Source organism: Fistularia commersonii, chromosome 5 (genome assembly GCF_037954325.1).
Source record: "Fistularia commersonii isolate RoL2024-O1a breed Wild chromosome 5, RoL_Fcom_v1.0, whole genome shotgun sequence".
Taxonomy (NCBI): domain Eukaryota; kingdom Metazoa; phylum Chordata; class Actinopteri; order Syngnathiformes; family Fistulariidae; genus Fistularia; species Fistularia commersonii.
In genome coordinates, this window is record NC_141288.1 from 21812211 (window position 1) to 21835566 (window position 23356).

Consider the following 23356-nt stretch of genomic DNA (forward strand, 5'->3'; position numbering starts at 1 on the left):
TGGATGGATGGGTGATTGATTGGTGATAATGATAATTGATGGATGGATGGATGGATTGGTGATTGATTGATGATAATGATAATTGATGGATGGATGGATGGATTGGTGATTGATTGGCTCACCCTCATCCCTCCATCCCTCCAGCTGGCCTCGCCGTGGAGGTGGAGGGATGCTGAACCTGACCAGAGGACATTCACCCTGTCATTCACACGTGTCCAGTGTATTCCTGTGAAGCTCCCGCATGTGTTTGGACTGCGGGAGGAACCCCGAGAACCCCGAGGAACCCCACGCAGACACGGCGAGAACACGGAGACTCCACACGGGAAGGAACCCTGTGGGAATCCGACCATGGGCCTTCTGCAGTGAGGCTCCATTAAAATTGACAGGTAACTAAAAGAACAAACGCTACAGAAATCCGCGAAAAGAAGAAAAACTCTGAATCTATAATCAGTAATAAATCATCCACGGAAACATGGCAGACAGGAGTGATCCGAATTTACTGAAGAAGAGCCCATTAGCTGTAATTACACCGTAATGAATGTGGAATAGCATCTGCCCCGCTCCTCTCGCCCCTCCCACCCCACTCTGCCCCCCCTCCCACTCTGCCCCCCCCCCTCCCACTCTGCCCCCCCCTCTCAGTGATGCTGCAGCTCCTCTCCTCCTCCTCCTCCTCTTCCTCTTCCTCCTCCAGTCTCCAGTAAACAGCAGTCATGGCGACGGTGGTCCAACCGCTCACCCTGGATCGAGGTAGGACTCTCTTCCTTCTTCCTCACCTCCTTCTTCCTCTCCTCCTCCTCCTCCTTCCTCTCTTCCTCTCTTCCTCTCCTCCTCTCCTCATCTTCCTCTCCTCCTCTTCCTCCTCCTCTCTGTCTCTGCTCCCGCCGTTCCCGCTTTTCTCCTCCTCACGCACGGCTAAGTTCGGCGGGGGGGTTCTGGTCCGATCCGGACCCCCAACACATACATGCATTCAAACACGCGCACACACACACACAGCGTCAGTGATCATTTCAAGGGAATAGTGAGCGGAACCGTGCGTGTGTGTGGGCGGGGTGCGTCGATTTTTTTTTTAGCCGACGGGTGCGCGTCCACGTCTCCCGTGCATGTGACAAATGGGTGTGTTGACTCCGGATTATCCTCGTCCGGGTTACGTAAACGCGCCGGCGTGCGCGAGGAGCTCTGGCTTTTCAACTGCGTGTGTGTGCGCGCGCATGTCTGTCCTCTGTAAACAACCCGGGCGGTGGAAGTGTGTGTGTTTGTGCATTTGGGTTGTAACCCCAGGCTGTGGATGGACTCCTCAGCAGGTGTGTGTGTGTGTGTGTGTGTGTGTGTGTGTGTGTGTGTGTGTGTGTGTGTGTGTGTGTGTGTGTGTGTGTGTGTGTGGTCCCCGGTTCTAATCCCGACCCGTGCCAGGCGCTGCGCGGGCCCTCTGGTCTCCAGGGCTTCCATCTAGAAGCTTCCAGGAGTCCACAGTCATGGAGCTCAGATGTGAAAAGTCCTGGATTAGAGAAGGATCAGGATTAATCCCATTGCTTTGGCGCCATCGGAAACACATTATATAGTATTTTGTATAGCGTTAATACGTTTTTTGTATAGCATTAATTCATCATTTACACATCATTAATATGGCATTATAACATCATTTATATAGGATTAATACATCTTTTACGTAGCATTAATGTGTCATTTATATAGCATTAATACATCATTTGTGTAGCATTAATAAGTCATTTATATACCATTAATACATTATTTATATAGCATGATATATAATTTATATAGCATTAATGCATCATTCTAACCCTAACCCTAACCCAATAGAATAATAATAGTAGTTATTATTATTATTATTGTTATGATTATATCAAAACCATATTATCTTTGGAGTATTATCATTATTGTTATTATTACTTCACATGCTTAGAAATACTCCAGAGATGCTCCTGGTTCACCTCCTGTTGCTTTTGGTGACTTTAGGGTTAGGGTTAGGTGATGTGTGTTATTCACACACCACGTTATCCATAAATATGTTCATAGATATATGGTATCTATCGTATCAGAGCTGCCCTTTAATATACATCATTTTTCAAATCTCATTCCAGTAATAGATTACAATAGCCAATAAAAGGTCTGTCTTCAGAAGCCTCTGATTGGTCACCTTTGAGGCCCTGTGATTGACCGGCGAGCTCTCCCGGCGAAGCCCCGCCTCTCGTCTGATCTGGTCAGATATTTGATGGACCCGAGGCGAGTTCGAGGCCACTGACCTTCTCCTGAGAAGTCCTGGTGTTTGATGGTGGCGTCAGGTTGCCGGTAAACGGACATCTGTCAAACGCCGGGAGGCGGAGGCATGCCTGAATGGCTTCCTGTTATTCTCAGAGGAAGTGGCTGTGGAAACCAGCGGCAAAAACAGTCTCTGGAGAACCAGGTTTCTCCGGCAAACACCGGGGGGCCAACACCCTGTGACAGGACCGAGGAGGAGGTCATAGGAAGGTCTCAATGCTCGCATTTTATTGTCCAGAGCCCTATGAAGGCCAGTGTCCTGTGAAACGACACTCGGCAGCACCAGCCAGAAGAACCACTTCATCTCAATCATCACCTTCATCCAGTCCTTCAGCTTCCACACCCACAGACACCATCTCAGCCTCTCCACTAGTCTACTCTAGTCTCCTGTTGACTCCTCCACTCTATACTGGTCTCCTGTGGTCCAAAGTCTCCATTAGTGTCTCCTGTAGTTTCTGCAAGTCTCCTCTGGTCTCCACTAGTTTTCACTAGTCTGCTAGTCTACTCTAGTCTCATTGAGTCTACTCTAGTCTCTTTCAGTCTCATGTAGTCTTCTCTAGTCTCCACTTGTCTCTTCTTGTCTCCTATTGTCTCCACTAGTCTTCATTAGTCCCCCACTAGTCTGCTAGTCTACTCTAGTCTCATCGAGTCTACTCTAGTCTCTTTCAGTCTCGTGCAGTCTTCTCTAGTCGTCTGTCTCAGGGAGATGAATCTACATCAATAGAAAAGAAATCACAGATTCACCTGAGAATATCCAGACTCATCTCTGTCCCACTGATTCATACTCATGGTTGTCATGGAAACTGCCGGCATCAGGGTTTCTCTGTATTGGTGTATCATGTCGTATCTCGGGTCATAAATGTTGTTGTTTTAGAGGATTGCGAGTCATACATCAGGTCGCACATTAAGTCGTATATCAGATGGTATCTTTAGTGGTATCCCATGTCGTATCTCAGGTCATATCTCAGGTCGTGTATGTCAACTTGTATATCTCAGGTCATGTGTTTCAGGTCATGTCTCAGGTGGTATCTCAAGTGGCTTCATTCAAGATGAACAGGAGGGGGTATTTGGCTGTCTCCTTTGCAAATCCCACTGAGAACCTGTTATCTTGTCCAGGGCAGTAGAAGTGAAGGCTGTCAGAACATGAAGGTAAAGAGTGCTGAGGCGTGGTCTGATGGAGTGGGGTGAATGTGTGACGGAATAAGTGTGTGGTGGGGTGGACTGAGTGTTGGGTGGAGTGAAGTGAGTGTGGGGTGGAGTGGGGTGAGTGTGGGGTGGAGTGGGGTGAGTATGGGGTGAGTGTGGGCGGAGTGGGATGAGTGTGGGTGGAGGGAGTGAGTGTGGGGTGGAGGGAGTGAGTGTGGGGTGGAGTGGGTGGAGTGGAATAAGTGTGTGGCGAGTGGTGTGAGTGTGGGTGGAGTGGAGTGAGTGTGGGGTGGAGTGGGGCGAGTATGGGTTGAGATTGGGCGGAGTGGGATTAGGGTTGGTGGAGTGGGGTGAGTGTGGGTGGAGTGGGGTGAGGGTGGGTGGAGTGAGTGAGTGAGTGAGTGTGGGGTGAGGGGGAGCGTTTGGGTAGGAGTGAGTGTGTGGTGGAGTGGAATGGCGCCTGTTCCAGAACAACAGGTCTATGAGCCTTATCCATCAGGATCAGGAGGAGGTCAGGCCGTTCCCGGAGAGGACAACATATCTGGGGTGTGTGTGTGTGTGTGTGTGTGTGTGTGTGTGTGTGTGTGTGTGTGTGTGTGTGTGTGTGTGTGTGTGTGTGTGTGCGCATGGAACGAGGCTCTTCTTCATGCCTCATTCATCCTCCTCTGGCAGTGGCTGTGTTTGTGCATCTCCTCCAGGGGGCGCTCTTCTGCCTTGGCGGAATTGAACCCTTATCCGGAGATCCAGAGAGCTGTTGTGATTTCAGGCGGTTGAAGAACAGCCAATGGGAGGCTTCTTGCCCAATGGGGCGACTCACAGGTCCTCTGCTGGAGAACCAGGCGTTCTAAACCATCATGCAGTACTTAGGTATTGTAGTACTTTGTAGTACTTCGTTCTACCACTCCCTGACTGTGGTCCGGCTGAGGTCACTCACGCGTTACCATGGTGCCGGGAGGGTGTTGAGGGAGTGCCCGCCCCAGTGTGCCCTTGAACATTCGATTGGCCTGGTTTCCCAGCTGGAGGCCTGAGGGCCCATGGAGGCCATGGAGGCCATGGAGGCCATGGAGGCCATGGGGGCCATGGAGGCCATGGGGGCCATGGAGGCCATGGGGGCCATGGAGGCCATGGGGGCCATGGAGGCCATGGAGGCCATGGAGACCATGGAGGCAGGGCTGATGGACCAGATTGGTGGCTGTGCATGTAGCCCTCCATTCCTTTGCTCGCTGTGGATGGGGAGGAACCAGATGTTCCTCCAGCTGTGTCACCGGATGGAGACAAGACCATTGGGGATGTTTCTTCTCCATGGAGCTGGGAGCCATGGAGTGCGAGCTGAGGGACCCTCTTTCCAGGAGAGAAGGCCAGATGAGGAGGAGACAAAGGTGACATCCATGACCATGGGAGCAGAAGCTCCCGGTCTGGGTCCAGTCCAAGTCTAGGTCTGGACCTGGATCTGGGTCTGGGTCTGGGTCCGGGTCTAGATTGGTTTTGGGTCCTGGTCCAGGTCCTAGTCTGGGTGTGGGTGTGGATCTGGGTTGGGTCTGGGTCTGGTTTTGGGTCTCCATCCTGGTTGGATCTGGGTCTGGGTCTTCGTCTGGGTCTGGGTTTGGGTCGGGTCAGGGTTTAAGTCCGGGTCTGCATCTGGGTTCGATGTAGGTCCGGGTCCGGGTCCGGGTCCGGGTCCAAGTCTTGGTGTTCCACAAGGCTCGGTTCTAGGTCCTTCCTCTTCTCCCTGCACACGACATCGCTTGGTTCTGCGATTCGCTCCCACGGCTTCTCCAACCACTGCTATGCTGAAGACGCACTGCCGATCCCGTCCTTCCCTCCATCAGACACACAGGTGGAAACCCGAATTACAGCTTTCCTGTCCGACATCTCGGATTGGACGGCAACTAACCACCTGAAGCTCAACCTAGACAATACTGAGCTGCTCTTTCTCCTGGGTAAAAGTTGTCCGCACAGAGACCTGGCCATCACCATCAACAACACCGTGGTAAGGCTGACCACAACGGCGAGAATGGGTCTTGGTCTAGGTCTGGGTCTGGGTCCAGGTTGGGTCAGGGTTCAGGTCTGGGTCTGCATCTGGGTTGGATGTAGGTCTGGGTCCAGGTCCCGGTCCAGGTCTGGATCTGGGTCTGGATCGTGATATAGATCTGGGTGTGGGTCTGGGCCCGGGTCTAGATGCGGTCTGGTTCCTGGTCCAGGTCCAAGTCTGGGTGTGGTTGTGGGTCTGGATCTGGGTTGGGCCTGTTCTGGGTCTTGTGGCCAGGTGGTTTTTGGGGTTGACTGCAGGGACGGGTGAGACGTGTCTGCAGGGCTAGTCCACCTCCAGGTAACCTTCTGACCCCAGCATCTTTGGCCCAGGAGGAGCAGATCCAGGTCCTCGTGGAGGGAAAGGTCACAACTAAAAATAACTCTGAGGACAAGAAACCTGCTTTCATTTTCCAATTGGCTGACTGCCATGATGGTCTGGATCGGTTCCTTGACTGGAGGAGGTCAGATGTCAGAGGAGCTTAATTTCATATGTTTGATGTTCACCAGAATGTGTGGGTGCGGGTTCTCCAGGTAGTCCTGGACCATGACTGGGTTCCCAGACCAGAAGTCTCCTTCAGACATTCTGGACATTCTGGATTGTTCCAACCGGGCTGGAGGTCTTTTCTTCTCCAGGGACGGCGGCAACTCCCTCTCTGAAGGCCCTCTGTGTTCAAAGGTCAGGGATGGTGTGATGGCCACCATGGCTGTTGGTGCCCAGGACCAGACACCAGACACTCAACACCAAACACCAGACGCGAGACCTGCTCCTACTCCTGGTCCAGCCCAGGGATTGGATGAGGCTGTACTATCATGGCTGTGCTGCCAATGCACATGACCACATACACACACACACACACACACACACACACACACACACACACACTCATACATGCGCACCAAACACACTCACACACACACTCACACCGTACAGACACGCACACACACACACACACACACACACACACACACACACACACACACACACACACACACACACACACCAAGCCCACTCACCTAACACACCCATGTATCACACATGCACAACACACACACACAGACGCACACACACGGACACTCAAAGAAACTCACACACACCCCACACACACCTGCACTCAGGACCTCACTGTAACTGATCTCCACCCCCAGATGTTGCCAGGGCCATCGAACTGCTGGAGAAGCTGCAAGAGTCTGGAGATGTTCCGGGCCACAAGCTGCAGTCTCTCAAGAAAGTTCTCCAGAGCGAGTTCTGCACTGCCATCAGAGAGGTGAGTGGTGGCCGGTGTGGGGTCCTGGTCTAAGTCCAGATACGGATCACCGGAGGTTCTCCTGTCTGGACTGCATACAGAAAATTGATATTTTTGAAGGATCACTGCTTTCAAGGGCTGAGATCTTCTTGGTTGTCACACAATACACATATTTGACATGAAAGGTGTGAAAACTAATGTGAAGTAACTACTTCATATGAAATCTATAAACATGAAGAAAAAATGAAAAGCATTTCATATGGAATAAAAATAATCTCTTCTTCTTTCGGCTTCTCCCTTCAAGGGTCGCCACAGCGAATCAACCTTCTCCATCTTACCCTATTCTCTCTATCGTCCTCTCTGACACCAACTACCTTCATCTGCTCTCTCATGACGTCTATAAATCTTCACCTCTACTTTTCGCCGCATCTCCCTGTACTCCCATCTATTCTTTTCAGGCGTCTCAGTATCCCACTTCTTCTTTGCTAACCGCTTTCTCTGTATATGCTCCTGCACTTCCTCATTCCACCACCAAGTCTGCTTATCTACTTTCCTTCCAGATGATGCATCAAGTACTCTCCTACCTGTCTCCCTGATAACATTAGTTGTAGTTGTTCAATCATCTTCAGATTCAGCTGCAGCTCCAACTCCTGGCTGTCAAACAATTACACCGTTCTTCTGCTTTTGAAGCAGAAGAAACAGCAAACATCTAATTTTGGTACTTTGTCAAATTGTCACCATGGCGACGCTTTGTGCTATTTTAGTGGGATTCCTGCATCGGGCTGTCTGAACCCATCCAGGTCATCTGGCTGTGTTTGAACCTCGGCTCTTGTATTGGGTCGTCTTTGGATCCAGGAGGTCCTGGATCAGGTGGGAATCCATAGCTGTGAGGAGGAGGTTGAGGAGGAAGAGGAGGGGAAAGAAGAGGTGGAGGAGGAGGTCTCTGGTGGACCATGTGGACTGCAGAGGAAAGTCCTTCTAGATTTAAAAGACAGTGAGCTCTGCAGAGCTGCTGAATCCATCTCAGAGATGCATCACGTGTGTGCATGTGTGTGTGTGCGTGTGCATGTGTGCATGTGTGTGTGTGCCGTTGCGCTGGGACGAGCAGCTTCCCTGTGCCAGCTGAAGGAGGTCCAGCTGGAGACGTTCTTGTGTGACATTGTGGTCAAGGCGCCTTTTGGGAGAGTTAGTTTGTTGCTAACGGCGACCAGACGTCAGATTAACAGGTTAGTGAAATGAAGGTTGTGGGTGAAGGACCTGAGATTAGAAATGTCTCTAGAAAGACTGGAGTGCTTTAGAAGACAAGTCTTCAGACACGCTGCTGTTGGGGGAACACTCTGAAATCCAGAGACAGGCACTCCTACGAGGTCTTTGTCCAATCAGGTCGCAGCGAGGAGCGATTTGCTGCCTCTGCTCTTCCTGCTAGCATGAAGCTCCTAGCAGCCCAACACATGGAGGCAGGTCTGCTTCTTGATGATTAGAACATTTATGGCCATGATGGAGAAGGTCAGGTTTTTATGTCCAAGATGGAGAAGGTCTGGATAGCCATGGTTGGTGGGAGATGTTGCTCAGTGTTGGAGCTTCCAGAGGCAGAAGAACAGCTCCTCCAACTCATCCTGGCCCTGGATTGCGAGGGACATTTAAGCAGGTCTTCTGACCATCATAATCATTTCCTGACAGAAGGGAGGCTCCTTACTGGTTCTTGGTGGAAGAAGGAGAGACCAGAAATGGGTCACTTGGAGCCTCTGGAGGATGAAGAGTTAGAGTTGGAAAAAATATGAGAGAGGATCACCTGAGCGTCACATGACCGGACCGTCCATGAAGTGGCTCAATTTGCCTGATTCTCCAGGGTTCATCAAAATCACTTTCTGGCCAGGAGACATTTTCCAATCTACCTCTCCATTTTGCCACTACAGACAAGGAGGTGTGTGTGTGTGTGTGTGTGTGTGTGCCCTTAAAGGAGCCATCTTAGATGGCAAGGAAGGTCACTCATCTTCATCAGTGCAATTGGCTCCACTGCATCCACAGAAGACAGATGTTCCTCTCCGTTCCTGAGGTGGAACTCAGCAGCGTCTCTAAGGGTTTATCACCTAGTTTAGGCAGGAGAAGGTGGAAGCAGCTTCTATTGAACCCTCTGCTCCTCAACCTGCAGAGTAAATCTGAGAGTTGAGCAAATATATTTATAGAGACTTCAACAAAGGGAGGATGGAAGGAGAGAAGAAGATGAAGGCCACACTGTCCTTTACCTTTTCTGTCAAACATTTATAGATCCCTAGAAGAAGTCTGGCCACCTGAACTGTCCCTCAGAACCACTTCAGTTAATACACACACACACTCACAAAGTCGACTGTCAGGTTTGTTCATTTGTGGTCTCCAGAGCGACAGTACGGTTTCTAAGGCAACGGGAGGGTTTGTCCTGTAGCTAACTGCAACCAATAAAGCCGAAACAAAAAAGAAGATGGAGACCAGCAGGAGCTCAGACCTCGAGGAGACTGGGGAAAGCATGCAGTGTGACAGCAAGGAGCTGATTGGACAAGGCAGGAGCAGAGGTGGGCGGAAGGAAGAGGTGGAGGAGTAGGAGCAGGAGGACAAGTGGAGGAGGTGAGCAGGGGACAACCCATCAGAGGAGGACCTGGGCCAGGGAGGAAGTGGGCGGGCACAAGAAGGTCCTCCTCTGATGGGTTGTCCCCTGCTCACCTCCTCCATTTGTCCTCCTGCTCCTACTGATGAGGGAGAGGAACCAAAGCAAGGTTCCTAGGCCTTGGGTCCACAAACACCAGCGGGAACCCGTCTGCTTAACCTTCAGACCCTGATGAATCAGCTTGGTTCTGTCTGTGATTGATAGGTAACCAGTCCAGGAGAAGCCCTGCCTCTTGCCTCATTCTCAGCTGGGACTGACATCTGGCCCACCATGTGCAGTGAAGACACTGGATGGATGGATGGATGGATGGATGGAGGGATAGATGGGTGGACGGGTGGATGGATGGACAACAGTTGATAGATGGATGGACGGTTAATGGATGGGTAGCTGGTTGGATAGCTGGATGGATGGGGGACATATGTGAACTTGAAGGTTAAAAATGCTGGCCATCGATTTCATGAATAAAACCTGAACTGAAGATGTGGAGGAGAAAGAAAACCACTACTGAATCTTTCCGTGTGCGTTCTCGTGCATGCTCCTCATCCAAGGCTGGATCTTCCCCGGAGAGCAGGTCCTCCTGAAGATCAAGTTGGCCTCCTGCTATGATGAAACGTCAGCAGTAGTGCAGACGTTCACTGTCCAGAGGTTCCAGAATGACCTTCAGACCAGATGTCTGAGCTGAAGTTCCTCTCCGCTCAGACTTGGAGAGGATTCTCCAACTGCTGATGAGAAGCTTCTAGGGGTCAAACTCAAAACAGAGGGATCCTGACCTTCTCGTCCTGGGTGACTCAGGACCACCAGAGGGTGCTATGACTTTTTCCCCAGGAGACAAGCTGGAGACAGATGACTGCTCCAGATCTGGTCCACCTTGACCTTTACAGATGGACGAGTGGGTGAGATTCAGCTCCTCTTGGTTGTTCAGGTCAAGTCCTTATTTCAGGTTTTATCTAATTTCTTATGCTTTGTTGTGAAAATAGGGCGTTGAGATTCCAGGAGAGAAGGTGTGGATTTTCCATCTCTTTTGAACATTTCTGAGATCTCATGCTGGGCAGGAGGGTTTAATATACCATTGACGGTGTGGAGGCGTGGACTCGACAACCCTGTTTCCCATCAGCCCCCGGTGCTGCCAGTCTGAGGGGCAGTGGGAGGGGGAGGGTTGACCTCTGACCCCGGGCCTGAAGCTCCTGAAGCTCCTCTCTGTCCTTCTCTTGCAGGTGTACCAGTACATGCATGAAACCATCACGGTGAACGGCTGCCCCGAGTACCAGGCCAGGGCAACGGCAAAGGTAAGCCTGAAACCCTGCACTTCTTTAGTGTCTGGTACCCTGAACTCCTTTCATACCTGGCACCCTTTACCGCTTCCATTATCTGCTCCTACTTTGTGACAAGAAGCTCCAGACAAAGCAACAGGTCTTCCATCACCTCCATCTTCCCCATTGTTGGTGGAACGAAAAGCTTTTGATTGTACTGATGTGTGTGTGTGTTTTTGTGTGTGTGTGGATGAATAATTGAATGTTACCCAGTGTGAAGGAGAATAAAGTGTCATTGGAATGACTGTTGGTTGACATCACCCTGACGGTTCTTCTGATGTTAGCGTAGCCATTAGCTTCTCCTCCCACAGTCTCTTACCTGAGAAGCATAAGAAAGTGATTGACTGCGGATGACAAGGTGAACGCCGGTGCTTGCCATCTCAGGACGTTATCTGAGCACCTCAGAGAACCGAAGCTCTGCTCTGACCTTTTCATCTGGTATCCTGTTTGACATCACTTCCTGTCATCTCCCCCAGGCCACGGTGGCAGCATTTGCAGCCAGCGAGGGTCACTCCCACCCGCGGGTGGTGGAACTACCCAAGACGGAGGAGGGGTTGGGCTTCAACGTTATGGGCGGCAAGGAGCAGAACTCGCCCATCTACATCTCCCGAATCATCCCTGGAGGGGTGGCGGAGCGGCACGGCGGCCTGAAGAGAGGAGACCAGCTCCTGTCAGTCAACGGTGTGGTAGGTATCAGCGGACCTCCATCCTCCGATGTTTCAACAGGCTACATTCAGACCAGGCCTGGTCTCAAAACCCTGTCTGCAGAGCGTGGAGGGCGAGCACCACGAGAAGGCGGTAGAGCTACTGAAGGCGGCCAAGGACAGTGTGAAGCTGGTGGTCCGCTACACCCCCAAGGTCCTGGAGGAGATGGAGGCCCGCTTCGAGAAGCTCCGCACGGCCCGGCGACGTCAGCAGCAGCAGCTCCTCATGCAGCAGCAGCAGCAGCAGAACCTTGCCTCTCAGCAGAACCACATGTCCTAAGTGAGGCTCTTCACCGCTTCGGGGATGGTCAAAGGGTTGGAGTGGGTGGAGGAGGTGGAGGGGGTTAACTTAGCGGTGAGCACCAACTCAAAGAGGGAACCCCGGCTGAAGGTCGGCTCCGCTCACGTAGACATTGTTATTGAAGCAGAGATCATTGAAAGTTGGCTTTTGGTGACTCCACCATCAGTGCCAGGGAGGAACTTCTACTCTCTTAATGTCTAAGCGGCATCTCCATTGTGGTAGTGAGTGTGATGGGGATGGTAGTGATTGTGGTGGAGGTTGAGGTGGTTGTGGTGTGAAGCTCTCAGTGAGCCCTGGCTGTCTAGTTCCTTGGTTCCTGAGGTCTTAGCGGAGCCTCATCTGGCGCTGTGAAGATCTGGAGGGCCGTGTCCACTGATGGTGGAGGTCAGAGGGACTGGACTGGGTGGAGATGGTCCCCAGGAAGAGTTCTTTTCTCCTACTGACAGAAGGTGGGTATGACGTGGGCTCTATTCCTGTCTCTGCCTGCAGCGTCTGGGAAACAGCCGCTGTAAAAACTGCTGTCGTACCTTCTGCCAGCCCCACCAGACAGACAGACAGACACATCATGGTGCTGATGAGACTGCAGACGTTCTACAGGGGTTCGACCAAATGTCCTGTTTGGGTTCTGCTGGACTCCTTTTCACACTTGATGCCTTCTTCTCTTCTGTGGATATGTTTGGCAGATTGTTCCAGATGAAGAAAAAGAAGAAGACAAAGGAGAGACGGGATGAAGGAAGGTGAACAAGTGGAACCTGAAGACCATCTATTCACACTACAGATTCTAAAGGAACCACCTCTGCATCATGGAGGGAACCAGGGAGGGGAGGACTGTCTCTGCCTCCTTCTCTGCTTCCTTCTCTGCCTCCTTCTCTGCTTCCTTCTCTGCCTCCTTCTCTGCCTCCTTCTCTGCCTCCTTCTCTGCCTCCTTCTCTGCCTCCTTCTCTGCCTCCTTCTCTGCTTCCTTCTCTGCCTCCTTCTCTGCTTCCTTCTCTGCCTCCTTCTCTGCCTCCTTCTCTGCCTCCTTCTCTGCTTCCTTCTCTGCCTCCTTCTCTGCCTCCTTCTCTGCCTCCTTCTCTGCCTCCTTCTCTGCCTCCTTCTCTGCCTCCTTCTCTGCCTCCTTCACTGCTTCCTTCTCTGCTTCCTTCTCTGCCGCCTCCTCTGTTTCCTTCTCCCCCTCCCTCCTTCTCTGCCTCCTTCTCTGCCTCCTTCTCTGCTTCCTTCTCTCCCTCCCTCCTTCTCTGCCTCCCTCCTTCTCTGCCTCCCTCCCTGCTTCCTTCTCTGCTTCCTTCTCTGCTTCCTTCTCTGCCTCCTTCTCTGCCTCCTTCTCTGCCTCCTTCTCTGCCTCCTTCTCTGCCTCCTTCTCTGCTTCCTTCTCTGCCTCCTTCTCTGCCTCCTTCTCTGCCTCCTTCTCTGCCTCCTTCTCTGCCTCCTTCTCTGCTTCCTTCTCTGCCTCCTTCTCTGCCTCCTTCTCTCCCTCCCTCCTTCTCTGCTTCCTTCTCTGCCTCCTTCTCTGCTTCCTTCTCTGCCTCCTTCTCTGCCTCCTTCTCTGCCTCCTTCTCTGCTTCCTTCTCTGCCTCCTTCTCTGCCTCCTTCTCTGCCTCCTTCTCTGCCTCCTTCTCTGCCTCCTTCACTGCTTCCTTCTCTGCTTCCTTCTCTGCCGCCTCCTCTGTTTCCTTCTCCCCCTCCCTCCTTCTCTGCCTCCTTCTCTGCCTCCTTCTCTGCTTCCTTCTCTCCCTCCCTCCTTCTCTGCCTCCCTCCTTCTCTGCCTCCCTCCCTGCTTCCTTCTCTGCTTCCTTCTCTGCCTCCTTCTCTGCTTCCTTCTCTGCCTCCTTCTCTGCCTCCTTCTCTGCCTCCTTCTCTGCTTCCTTCTCCTCCCTCCTCCTCTCTCTCTGCCAGTATCACTCCTTACTGAGCAGCACCCCTCATTCATTCATGTTTATTTCCTAAACTGGTGCTTGTACAAACCAGAGGGGGGGTTGGATGGAGGAGGAAGGGGGTGATGGTGGTCAGAAGTCCCTCTGTCCTCCGTTCGTATTTACTTTAATGTGCCCCCCAATAGACTCAGTTTATCCTTTTTGTTTACAGTCGGCCATTTTTGTAGTTTTTTGTAGTTCTCCCCAGTTGTCCTCCCGCAGTGTTCTGATTGGTTGTCAGGAAGGCGCCTGTGTGTCCGTGTCGATGGCTGGCGGTTCCTTCACATTCCTCTACGTTCCTCGTCATGTTGTCGGACCAAACATGGAGTCTTTTTTACCTTCGATATCGTAGCAAGAAAACCTTTTGTATCCTGTAGGTTGAGCAATAACGACATCTTCTCTTCGTCCACGTGGGCCCAGTGGCCGTGGTGGAGGAGATCCATCTGGTCCACACCTAGAGACATTGACCCAGAGGAGCTTCATACCGCAGAAGAGACGCTTTGGAAGAAATGAAGGAACATAGGAAGTTTATCTAGAAAGAAATCTATTAATACATATATATACGCAGATATATAATATATAGATACATCTATACAATGAATTTATACAGATATATACTAGATACATACAGATATCATATATATGGATATGAAGGACAGCAAAGTTGAATGGACCTTCAGAGATGCTTCCGACCTCCGATGAGAAGGTTTGATTGGCATCCCCTCTGTTATGTTTACTTTGAAATCCCAGGTATTTGTTCTGCTGAAGATGAAGTCCTGGTTAGTGCATATTTTTGGGCTCTTCCTGGTGCTCCTCCTGGAGCTTCTCCTGGTCTCCACCACTATGACCAGCGGAGATGAAGCTCTTGGCCTGTAACAAACAAGCAGTCGGCTGTTTGCTCTTCATGTTGTCTTGGAAGCCGTATACGTCGCCATAACAACGATTCAGTGACGATGGATTGCTTCAATCCTTCGATCTATTAGATCATCGACCTGCAAACAGTCCAATCCATTCTGTCCTTCAGTTCCTTCTTCCCACTTTGATGAAGACTGACAGAAGTTGATCATCTCATTTCAGATGAAGTATGTGATCTAGTCCTGGAGGTCCAACATGCCAACATTAGCAATTTATTGATTTTATTGTGACCACCGTGAATCACCTCCATGTCCATCTGCTCCACCAAGGGTTTCTGGACTCATCAGGACCCATTTCCTTCTTCTGGACTCCATTTCCCAGAGAGAACCTCTCCGTCCTTCTGGACTCCTCTGTTTGTCCTCTTCTCCCCTTCCTCAAAGACCAAAAACCATGGAGGAGCACCGGGACTTGAACCGGGTCAGGGTTTTTGCCTTGAAACTGAAAAGCTCACAACTGGAGCTGCACTGCCAGAGACCTGATCCAATGGATCCTCAGGATCCATCACCAGGTCCTCAGAATGTCTCCGTCACTCACTCTAACTCTGAACACACACACACAAACACACACACACAAACACACACACACACACACACACACACAATCCCTTTTTGTACCTTGAAAGTACTCTTTCAGAATTGACTTGCATTTTTGAAGCTGATGGTCCAGTACTTAGAGTACTTAAAGCACTCCAAGTACTCAAAAGTACTCAATGATGAAATCCAACAAAAAATTGAACTTGTTGATATGCAATTGTTATACATACTATAACTATATTTGTATAAATAAATCTACGTGCTTGTGTGCAGTGAACCCTGTACCGCCTCTTCTTGAGCTGGGGAGAGTGTGTGTGTGGGGGGGGGTGAGGGGTGTACGGAATATGGTATGGGGGTAATGTGTGTTTGTGGGCCATTGCATATGTGTGTGTGTGTGTGTGTGTGTCTGGTGGCCTGAAGGGGGCACCCTCACCAAACACCAACTTGGAATGCCTTCCTAAGCTTGCTGCTCTGCCCACCTCCAGCTCGTCCCAGGTCATGATGCTCAATGTTTGTCCAGGCCTGGAGGTGACTCCTCTGGGTTGGAGGGGAAGAAGCCTCATGTCCGTCACTACCCGTCACCTCCTCCACTAATGACCCCAAGCTGCCCAATGATGATCTGAAAGCAAACTCCACCTTTGCAGATCATTTCTGACCGCCGATCATCCAGGCCACTAGGTGGAGATGTTGATTGCCTGCTCAAACCTGCAGAGGAACTCCACTGGCTGGTTCCTGAGTAGATGAGGTTTCTAAGAGACGTTGGTTCAGACCAGAGGTTCAGACTTCGGGACATGGTCTAGAGCCTTCTGCTCACCTGAAAAATTACTCTATGTTTAGATTAACTATTCTGTCTATAGATCCGTTTGAGCTCCTTCACAACCATGGACCTTCTGGGAGGTCTGTGCCCCTGCCATGCTCTTATTAATTTGAATATGCATTCATTCGTGTGTGTGTGTGTGTGTGTGTGTGTGTGTGTGTGTGTGTGTGTGTGTGCGTGTGTGCGTGTGTGCGTGTGTGCGTGTGTGCGTGTGTGCGTGTGTGCGTGTGAGAGAGAGAGAGAGACGGTCTGGAGGGAAATGCCGCCGGCCCTCGCATGCACTCATGGCACGTCCATGTTTTTGCAGCTAGAAACCGTGGTTGAACTGGAATTAGGTGGTCTGCAGACAAAGGTCCAGTTGGGTGCACATATGATCCCTGGCTAGTTTTGTTCTGGTTATTAAGGTGTTGTCCTTCACGGGGCGTTCCCTCCCTGCCGTGACCTCATCAGATGCTGGGATACACGAGAACAGTGAGGTAACGTCGTACGGCACCGTGGTTTCATCCGGGTCCGGCCTGATCCGCTTGACCTGACCGGCAAAGTCCTGCAAACTCTGGATATGGTGTGCGGTGTTGCCGACCAAAGCTGACAAATCTTTGCCACATGTTTGGTGATGTAGTGGGTGACGGAGTCGATGCTCCTGATGATGGTTCTGAGAGGAGCTCCCTCTTTGTGAACCTGCAGGAGTCCGTAGATGTAGAGCAGGGTTTCTCCAGTCCAGAACCACTGTGCTGTGAGGATGGCGATGCTCTCCTTCTGGAGTGAGGTGAGCGCCGTCTTCTCTTCAGGCGTCAGATTGGACGGGGAGAGCGCCGCTGAGACCTCCAGTCGGATTTGCTCCGCTTCTGTACTGGAGATGTGGTTGTTGCGTATGGCTGTTTCAGTTGCCGTGATGAGGTCTACTGTTGGGATCTGATAAGGAGGACTGCAAAGTTTCGACCCTTAGACAGGACGCCACCCTATTCTTGTTGTTGGTTGTGTTGTCGTTTGTTCCAAGTAAGGGTGTGTTAGAATGTTTCTTCTGGAGGGAGCAGAACCTCCGTCTCCGTCTTTCCTTGCACATGTTGTGTTGAGCCGTCTGTACCTTTCCCACAAACCTGTCAACCTCCTCTATGAGCAAGCAAGGAAGAAGTGATGCTGTTTCTTCCCTTATCTGTGTGAGTTTGGTGTTTGGCTTCCATGTCGTCTATCATGAAGTGCGTCTGTCTCATCCTTTCATTGATTGGCTGTCGTGGGGTTCTCTGGAGGAGGCCTTCTGCTCTGTGTCCCTTCATGGAGGAAAGTAGACAGAGGCTGTTTGGGGTGATCTTCTCTCACCTACATTGTAGGCTGACGCGGCGGTGGTTCCTGTTGTCTGCGAGTCTCTTGGCCGTCTTTTCTAACTCCCGCACAAGTTGAAGGGTGGCAGATGTATAAACTCTTATTTGTTATTTGTAAAACCATTGACAGGTTCTTTCTTTTCTTGCGTGAAATAGAAAATAACCTTCTAACTTGGCTCAGGAACAATAATAATTTATCATTTATTAATCCCCGTGGGGAAATTTGTTCTCTGCAATGAACCCGTCATGGATGAACCACAACCAGTAGGCTGCCATCAACCAGCGCCAGAGGAGCAGTTAGGGGTTCAGTGTCTTGTTCGACAACACTTTACACTTTACACTCCAACTGTACAAAATGCACCTCTGTTTAACCCGACACCCTGTTTGAGCCATTTGTGGTAAATGCTTAGTGCCCAAGAGGAAGCCCGTGATGAGGAAACGCACCTCTCTTTTCTTTCCAACTTCTGAATATTGAATAATAATTTAATGGACATATATACTGCAAAGTATAATATAATATAATAAAATAAATGTATGCACACACATATTATATCGATATATGTATTGCATAATACATAATCATGCATCCACCATTTCCAAGGGATCAATAAGGTCCTATACTATCCTGTCCCAATATACACCATATGATATACATGTATGTGTAATGTTGTATTCGGATATGTAGATATAATATAAACAGTATAGTATAAATATATACGTAATATTATCTGCATACATGTATAATGTCATATAAATATTATACATAATATTTCATAACATTATATACAGAAAGGGGTGGAAAAAAAGACTCATACAGTATTATGAAAAGCTACAGAGCAGATCTTCATTGTTCACCGTGAATTTGTTTCATCAAAACCTAGATAAAAGCAAATGAAAATGTTTTATTTGAAGAAGATGGAGGAGGAGCGTCTAAGGCAGGTTTGAAAACTGAACAACTAAAAGTAGTTTGAAGTTTCTGAGAGCTTTCAGTGTTCAATATAACAACACCAGGCAATGCAGTTAAACCCCACTGATACAAAGACACACACACATACACACACTCACATGCAGTCAGTCAGTACATTAAGAGGCCATCTGTTCACAAATTAGTGATCGACGGTGTCATTAATGACCCACATTTGGCCACAGAGAACAGCCTTAAGGTACTTACAGCACTGCCTTCCTGGAGCACATCAAAAAAGAAAGAAAAAAAAAAGAAGCAAAAAGGGGTTTTAATGCTTGAGTTTATGTTGGTTTACCAGCACCCATTTGTGGGTTGATGTGAACTGGGGTCTTTTCTAGTGACCAATAAAGACTTTATATACAGACACGGCCCTGATATACGCTTGAACACACCAAACTTCTGCAGCGTTTCCTTGGATAAAAATCCAGCAGTACGCCGACCATGCGGTGATGTTGCAGGCAGAAATAACTGCTGGAGCTTTTGTACAAAACAAATGAAGTATTTAATGGTTGTCACATCACAGAAAGTACGAACGAGTACTGCTTAAATACCTCTTCATGTTGGAATAATGCACATTAGGGCGGTAATTAAATATATGGGGTGGCGTATGAGTGGACAAAGAATAAATGGGCATTTACATTGCATATTTACAGTCTCATGTACAAAATAAAGGCAGCACAGTTCCCGGGCCTCTCTCACGTCAGCTCGTCTCGTTGCAAATACAGCCGGTTCGCTCTGCAATATTTCCTCGTCACGGCGGGATTTCGCCTTCACAGGACGTGATAAACGGGTCTGGATCCAGGGCTCTCCGGCGTGCAGGGCTGTGAGTCGGAGCTGCCGGGCGAGTAGCCGGCCACATCTCTCGGGGCCGAAGGCCCGCAGCTGGACTCGGCCGTGGACAGACGGTCCACGATGCTGGAGAGACACTCCAGGCTGGAGGCGCCGGCCGCCTTATCACCCACACTCACTGCTGAGAAGAGCAAAGTCACAACCTGAGATTTGATTTGCATCCATGAATAGAAAGTATGACGGTAAAGAGCCAGCCCACCCTTCTTTCCCAAAGCAAACCGGGCCCGGAAACTCAATGGAAGACAACGTTTCCCTCAGAAACCTCACCATTCTTCACATAGGAGAAGCTGCTGCTGTAGTTGGCGTTCATCTGCTGCCACACTGGGCTGCTGCTGTCGGCCTGCAAGAAACACAAAGTCCAAGTTAACCTTCAGTTGGTTTATGCCAACCTCTCAGAGAAGAAGGAAGAAAGACAGAAAACCACTGGGAAAGACAGAAAGAAAGAAAGAAAGAAAGAAAGAAAGAAAGAAAGAACCAAATAGAAATGTCATGTTTCCTGGCGTGAATATATGATCGGACGGAAGAAAAACGTCAAGAAATGAAAAACGGCAAATGCCCTTCCCAATATTCCGGACAGGCCAATAAATCCCGGATTCCAGAGTTATGGGGTTTCTTTATTTCACGTGCACCTTGAAGCCAAAGCGGCAGCTCCTTCTCCTCCTCCTCCTCGGGCTCCCAGCGTGGAGAATCGATTGAATCAGTGGAAGAAACACCAGTTTGTGCAAGATGACACTTCCCTCCTAGTAAATCTGCAGAAAATCCTGGCGGCGTTGGCGAACATGCAGCCGGGATGGAATGTAGAAAAGCCTGGGTTCCTCTAGGCAGACGTCAGCGCGGAGGATCTGACTCGCTTTATGGGGGCGATAAAGTGTCGGCGGTGGGAAAGCAATTACTCCGTCCTGCTTCGCCGGTTCTTTGGTAGACGCTGCGAGCTGTCACCTTCAGGCCCTGCCGCTGCGCAGGGGAGGTCAGCTTGGACAGCACATCCAACTTGTGAGGAGAATTTGGAAAGTGCGAGCGAGTGTCGTCAGCCAATCTGAGTTGAGGGTTTAGAAACTTTGCCGACGAAGACAGAAAGGAAAGGGCCAAGGACCAAGAGGGTGGAGGCCAGTCCGGTCCCCTTTTCTTCCACCGGGTCGGGTCGGGGTCTTACCATGCCGTCCGAGCAGCTGGACAGCGGACTGCCGGGCTCGGAGCTGCTCTCTCCGGGAAGGGCGTAGTAGTTCTCAACCTGCTCCCTCAGCAGGTCCTGCAGGCTCTCGATGTACTGGATGGCGTTACGGAGGATCTCCACCTTTGGCAGGCGCTGGCTGGGGTTGGCGGAGGTGCAGCGGCGCAGGGCTTCGAAAGCGTGGTTGACCTTCTTCAGGCGCCGGCGCTCACGCATGGTGGCCGCACGCCGCCGGTCCACGAAGCTAGACTTGCGCTTGCAGGCCTTGCAGGCCCACTGCAGGCAGTGGCCCGGCTGATGTGGGGCTCCGGGGACCCTGACGTGCTCGTCCTCCTCGGAGCCGGCCAGCTCCGCGCCGGGGCCGAACTCCAAGCTGTCCGGGGAGGAGGCGCAGGCCCTCTCATAGAAGACCTGGGACCCGGAGAAGACTTCCATGGCTGGTCGAGGAGGAGCGAATGATATGTGATGGGCGCAAAGAGAGGGAGGAGTGGGGTGGGACACGCAACCTCTGAGTGATACGAAGGGTCTGCTGCCCCGGGGCCCCCCTTATATGCCCCCAGGCCGGAGCCCAGGGCCCAGATTGGTCAGATCTAATTACCATGGCCCATTGGCCCATTGGCCCAGCCAGGAGGCAGGCAGGGGTTAGTCAGCTCCCCCAGCCCTCTGCCTCACCCCCCAGTACCCTGCAGAGTTTCCCACATCTGCACTCCCTGGTGCCCCCCTCAACCCCATCACCCCCTCCCATCCCCATCACCCCTCCATTGCCGCCCTCCTCATCCAATGGGCCGCAAGGCCAGGATGAACACAGTGCTCGGGAATGCTGCAGCTGCGATAATTAACGACAACAATAACGGCCACATTTTCTGATTTCCTTCTAAACCAGTGAAAAGACACACACACACACACACTGCTATGAAGACATGGATGTTGTGTGTCGTGTGTGATTTGGGGAGGTCAGGCCAGGGAAAGGGAGCGTTGACCATAAGGAGCCTCTAGCCTTGGAGGCGGCGGCATTGCAGATGTAGCGCAGCTGCTAAGACAGGCGTCGTATTTCAAGCCCTCTGGATTCGGACCTCCAGACACCTTTGGGCCGACGTCCCCGTTTGCCCCGCCCACTCAAACGCCATTCAAACTGTCGACGCATCGGCCCGAGGCCCCGTGTTTTTCCAACCGACCAAACTTTAACCGTTAACACTTATTGACGCAAGTCATGTGACAGATGGCGCTCGACGCGCCGCAGAAGATCTCGACCCCAGAAGACCCACAGGGAGGAGCCGGGTGAGAATGAAGGCTTAAGAGCGTTCGCATGACGGTTCCAACGTGGGATGGTAATTTGCTTTTTAAATCTAAAGTTTGAATGAATTGATTAAATAGATGAATGGAATTAATTCAACTGAAAATCTATGAAAAACATTCTATAAATTAGATATAAAAAAAGCATCATATATAAAAACATTTAAAATGTATTTTCATTTCAATTACTAAAATGATTTCATTCATGTTCCTATCAGGCCTGAAGATAATCTCAGCTCCAGCCTGCAGGTGTGGACTCCCTGCCTCCTCAGGTGTCTGCTGGGGGTAACGATGCTCTTGCTGTTGTTGATGTTGTTGTTGACAGCTCACAAGGATACAATGCGGATATTTCTCACAATGTGTCAAAACGTTTGGCGAGCAGCCCCTCAACACACACACACACACACACACACACACACACACACACACACACACACACACACACACACACACACAGACCATCTCTGGGAACACGGCGCACCTAAAAAAACACCCCCCCTCCAAATTACCTTTGGCACAGCTGAAGAAGACATCGGGGCCGGTGTGGGTGTGTGTGTGTTTGTGGGGGGGGGGGATCAAAGCTTTGTTTGTGCGGAGAACATCAACAATGAGAAAACCTGACGGTGTGTGTGTGTGTGTGTGTGTGTGTGTGTGTGTGTGTTCGTGGGGGAGCAGCACCTGGCGCTGCTGGGATCAAGACGCTCGGCTTCGCTCTGCGGCGGTCCGAGTGTGTGAGTGTTGCGTGTGTGTGTGTGTGTGTGCGTGTGTGTGTGCGTGTGCTCGGGGAGCGGCTCCGCCGGTCCCCAGGGAAAGCTCCGTGTTTTGTTTGTGTGTGGGAGAGAAAATGTTCGTTGGAGTGTGTGTGTGTTAGAGCTCGTGTGTGTGTGGGAGGGGGGGGGCGTCACGTCAGAATTCCGTAATTCTTCCGAATCGCCAAACGCCTTGATCTCCCCCACACACACACTGTTTCTTTCGAAAGCAGTGATGGTGGTGCTAATAACTATATTGATGATAATAAAAGTAATAATAAAATAAAAGGAGTAGGGTGTGAGTGGGGGAACAAGCCTCATCTGCAGATGCTACATGGGGTTCTGAGCAGGTACGCATTAAAAGCCCTCTCTGTTTGGGGATCCCAGGTTCCTACAGCATGAGAGGAAACAGAGCAGATGTTTGGAGAAGACCTGGACGAGTCTCTGGAAGCAAGATGGGGAAGAGGCTTCGCGTGGGATGGTGGAGGAAGAAACCTGGAGCTGGGTGGATGGAGGAGGCCCTCCATCTCCTGCTGCAGGACATCAGAGGTTCTGCCACAAGCGTTGGACGGTCCTCTGATTGTCGGGGCACTAAGTTTAACGTGAAACAAAAGGTACTGCAAACATTAGCATGCTAACAGGGGTATCTATGCTAAGTTACCTTCCTCAACATGCTACACTCCCTGTAGCCAAGTGCTTGTTAGCATGCTTGTTCCCAGAGACCTATAGGATATATAGGATATATAGCAGGCCTGGCCAACCTGTGGCTCCTGAGCCGCATGGGGCTTTTACGTTCATGTCGACTTTTGTGTTTGTGTGTTTTTTACTTGTGCAATCATGTGCTGCTCCAGCGTTCTCCGCGCACAGCAAAAAAACCCCACACAAATACAAGAATCGACATGGACGTAAGAGCCGCATGTGGCTTGGGAGCCACAGGTTGGCCAGGCCTGCTATATATCCTATACATCCTATAGGTCTCTGGGAACAAGCACACAGGTTGGCCAGGCCTGATATATAGGATAATATTTATCAAATTATAGTATATAGGTATCATTCTATTCTAATTCATATCATATTAGAATAAATATATAAAGTTGGAATGTTGGAGGAAAAGGGACGTGTTTCTTTGGGGCCTTTGAACACTCAGGGAAAAAGGAAGGGATGAAAATGATTCTCAAT

The 23356-nt window shown here is 50.5% G+C and overlaps 2 protein-coding genes across 3 annotated transcripts; one reads left to right on the forward strand and one right to left on the reverse strand.

Annotated features, from left to right (window-relative positions):
* The first annotated feature begins 636 nt into the window (after positions 1 to 636).
* On the forward strand, positions 637 to 15292 carry lin7a (lin-7 homolog A (C. elegans)). Its single transcript, XM_086147364.1, has 6 exons — positions 637 to 747; positions 6601 to 6719; positions 10554 to 10625; positions 11126 to 11335; positions 11418 to 11633; positions 12338 to 15292. Exons 1-5 carry the CDS (start codon positions 711 to 713, stop codon positions 11631 to 11633), a joined length of 654 nt encoding a protein of 217 aa, XP_086003490.1. The 5' UTR covers positions 637 to 710; the 3' UTR covers positions 12338 to 15292.
* Positions 15293 to 17653: 2361 nt separating this feature from the next.
* On the reverse strand, positions 17654 to 20628 carry myf5 (myogenic factor 5). 2 transcript variants are annotated; one of them, XM_086146188.1, is made up of 3 exons: positions 20118 to 20628; positions 19232 to 19304; positions 17654 to 19082 (listed from the first exon to the last, which is right to left on the reverse strand). In XM_086146188.1, exons 1-3 carry the CDS (start codon positions 20568 to 20570, stop codon positions 18886 to 18888), a joined length of 723 nt encoding a protein of 240 aa, XP_086002314.1. In that variant the 5' UTR covers positions 20571 to 20628; the 3' UTR covers positions 17654 to 18885. The 2 variants fall into 2 exon arrangements, with proteins under 2 accessions (XP_086002314.1, XP_086002313.1); XM_086146187.1 differs by having other exon boundaries at positions 17656 to 19085.
* Between the last annotated feature and the right edge of the window lie 2728 nt (positions 20629 to 23356).

What these genes read in the sequence shown, in the direction of transcription:
- lin7a (XM_086147364.1), top strand. Translation starts at nt 711, where the DNA reads ATGGCGACGGTGGTCCAACCGCTCACCCTGGATCGAG. An exon ending in ACCGCTCACCCTGGATCGAG is followed by an intron (nt 748 to 6,600) that starts GTAGGACTCTCT and finishes CTCCACCCCCAG; the next exon opens with ATGTTGCCAGGGCCATCGAA. An exon ending in TCTGCACTGCCATCAGAGAG is followed by an intron (nt 6,720 to 10,553) that starts GTGAGTGGTGGC and finishes CTTCTCTTGCAG; the next exon opens with GTGTACCAGTACATGCATGA.
- myf5 (XM_086146187.1), bottom strand. Translation starts at nt 20,570, where the DNA reads ATGGAAGTCTTCTCCGGGTCCCAGGTCTTCTATGAGAGGGCCTGCGCC. An exon ending in CCAGCTGCTCGGACGGCATG is followed by an intron (nt 19,305 to 20,117) that starts GTAAGACCCCGA and finishes TGTTTCTTGCAG; the next exon opens with GCCGACAGCAGCAGCCCAGT. An exon ending in CTTCTCCTATGTGAAGAATG is followed by an intron (nt 19,086 to 19,231) that starts GTGAGGTTTCTG and finishes TGCTCTTCTCAG; the next exon opens with CAGTGAGTGTGGGTGATAAG.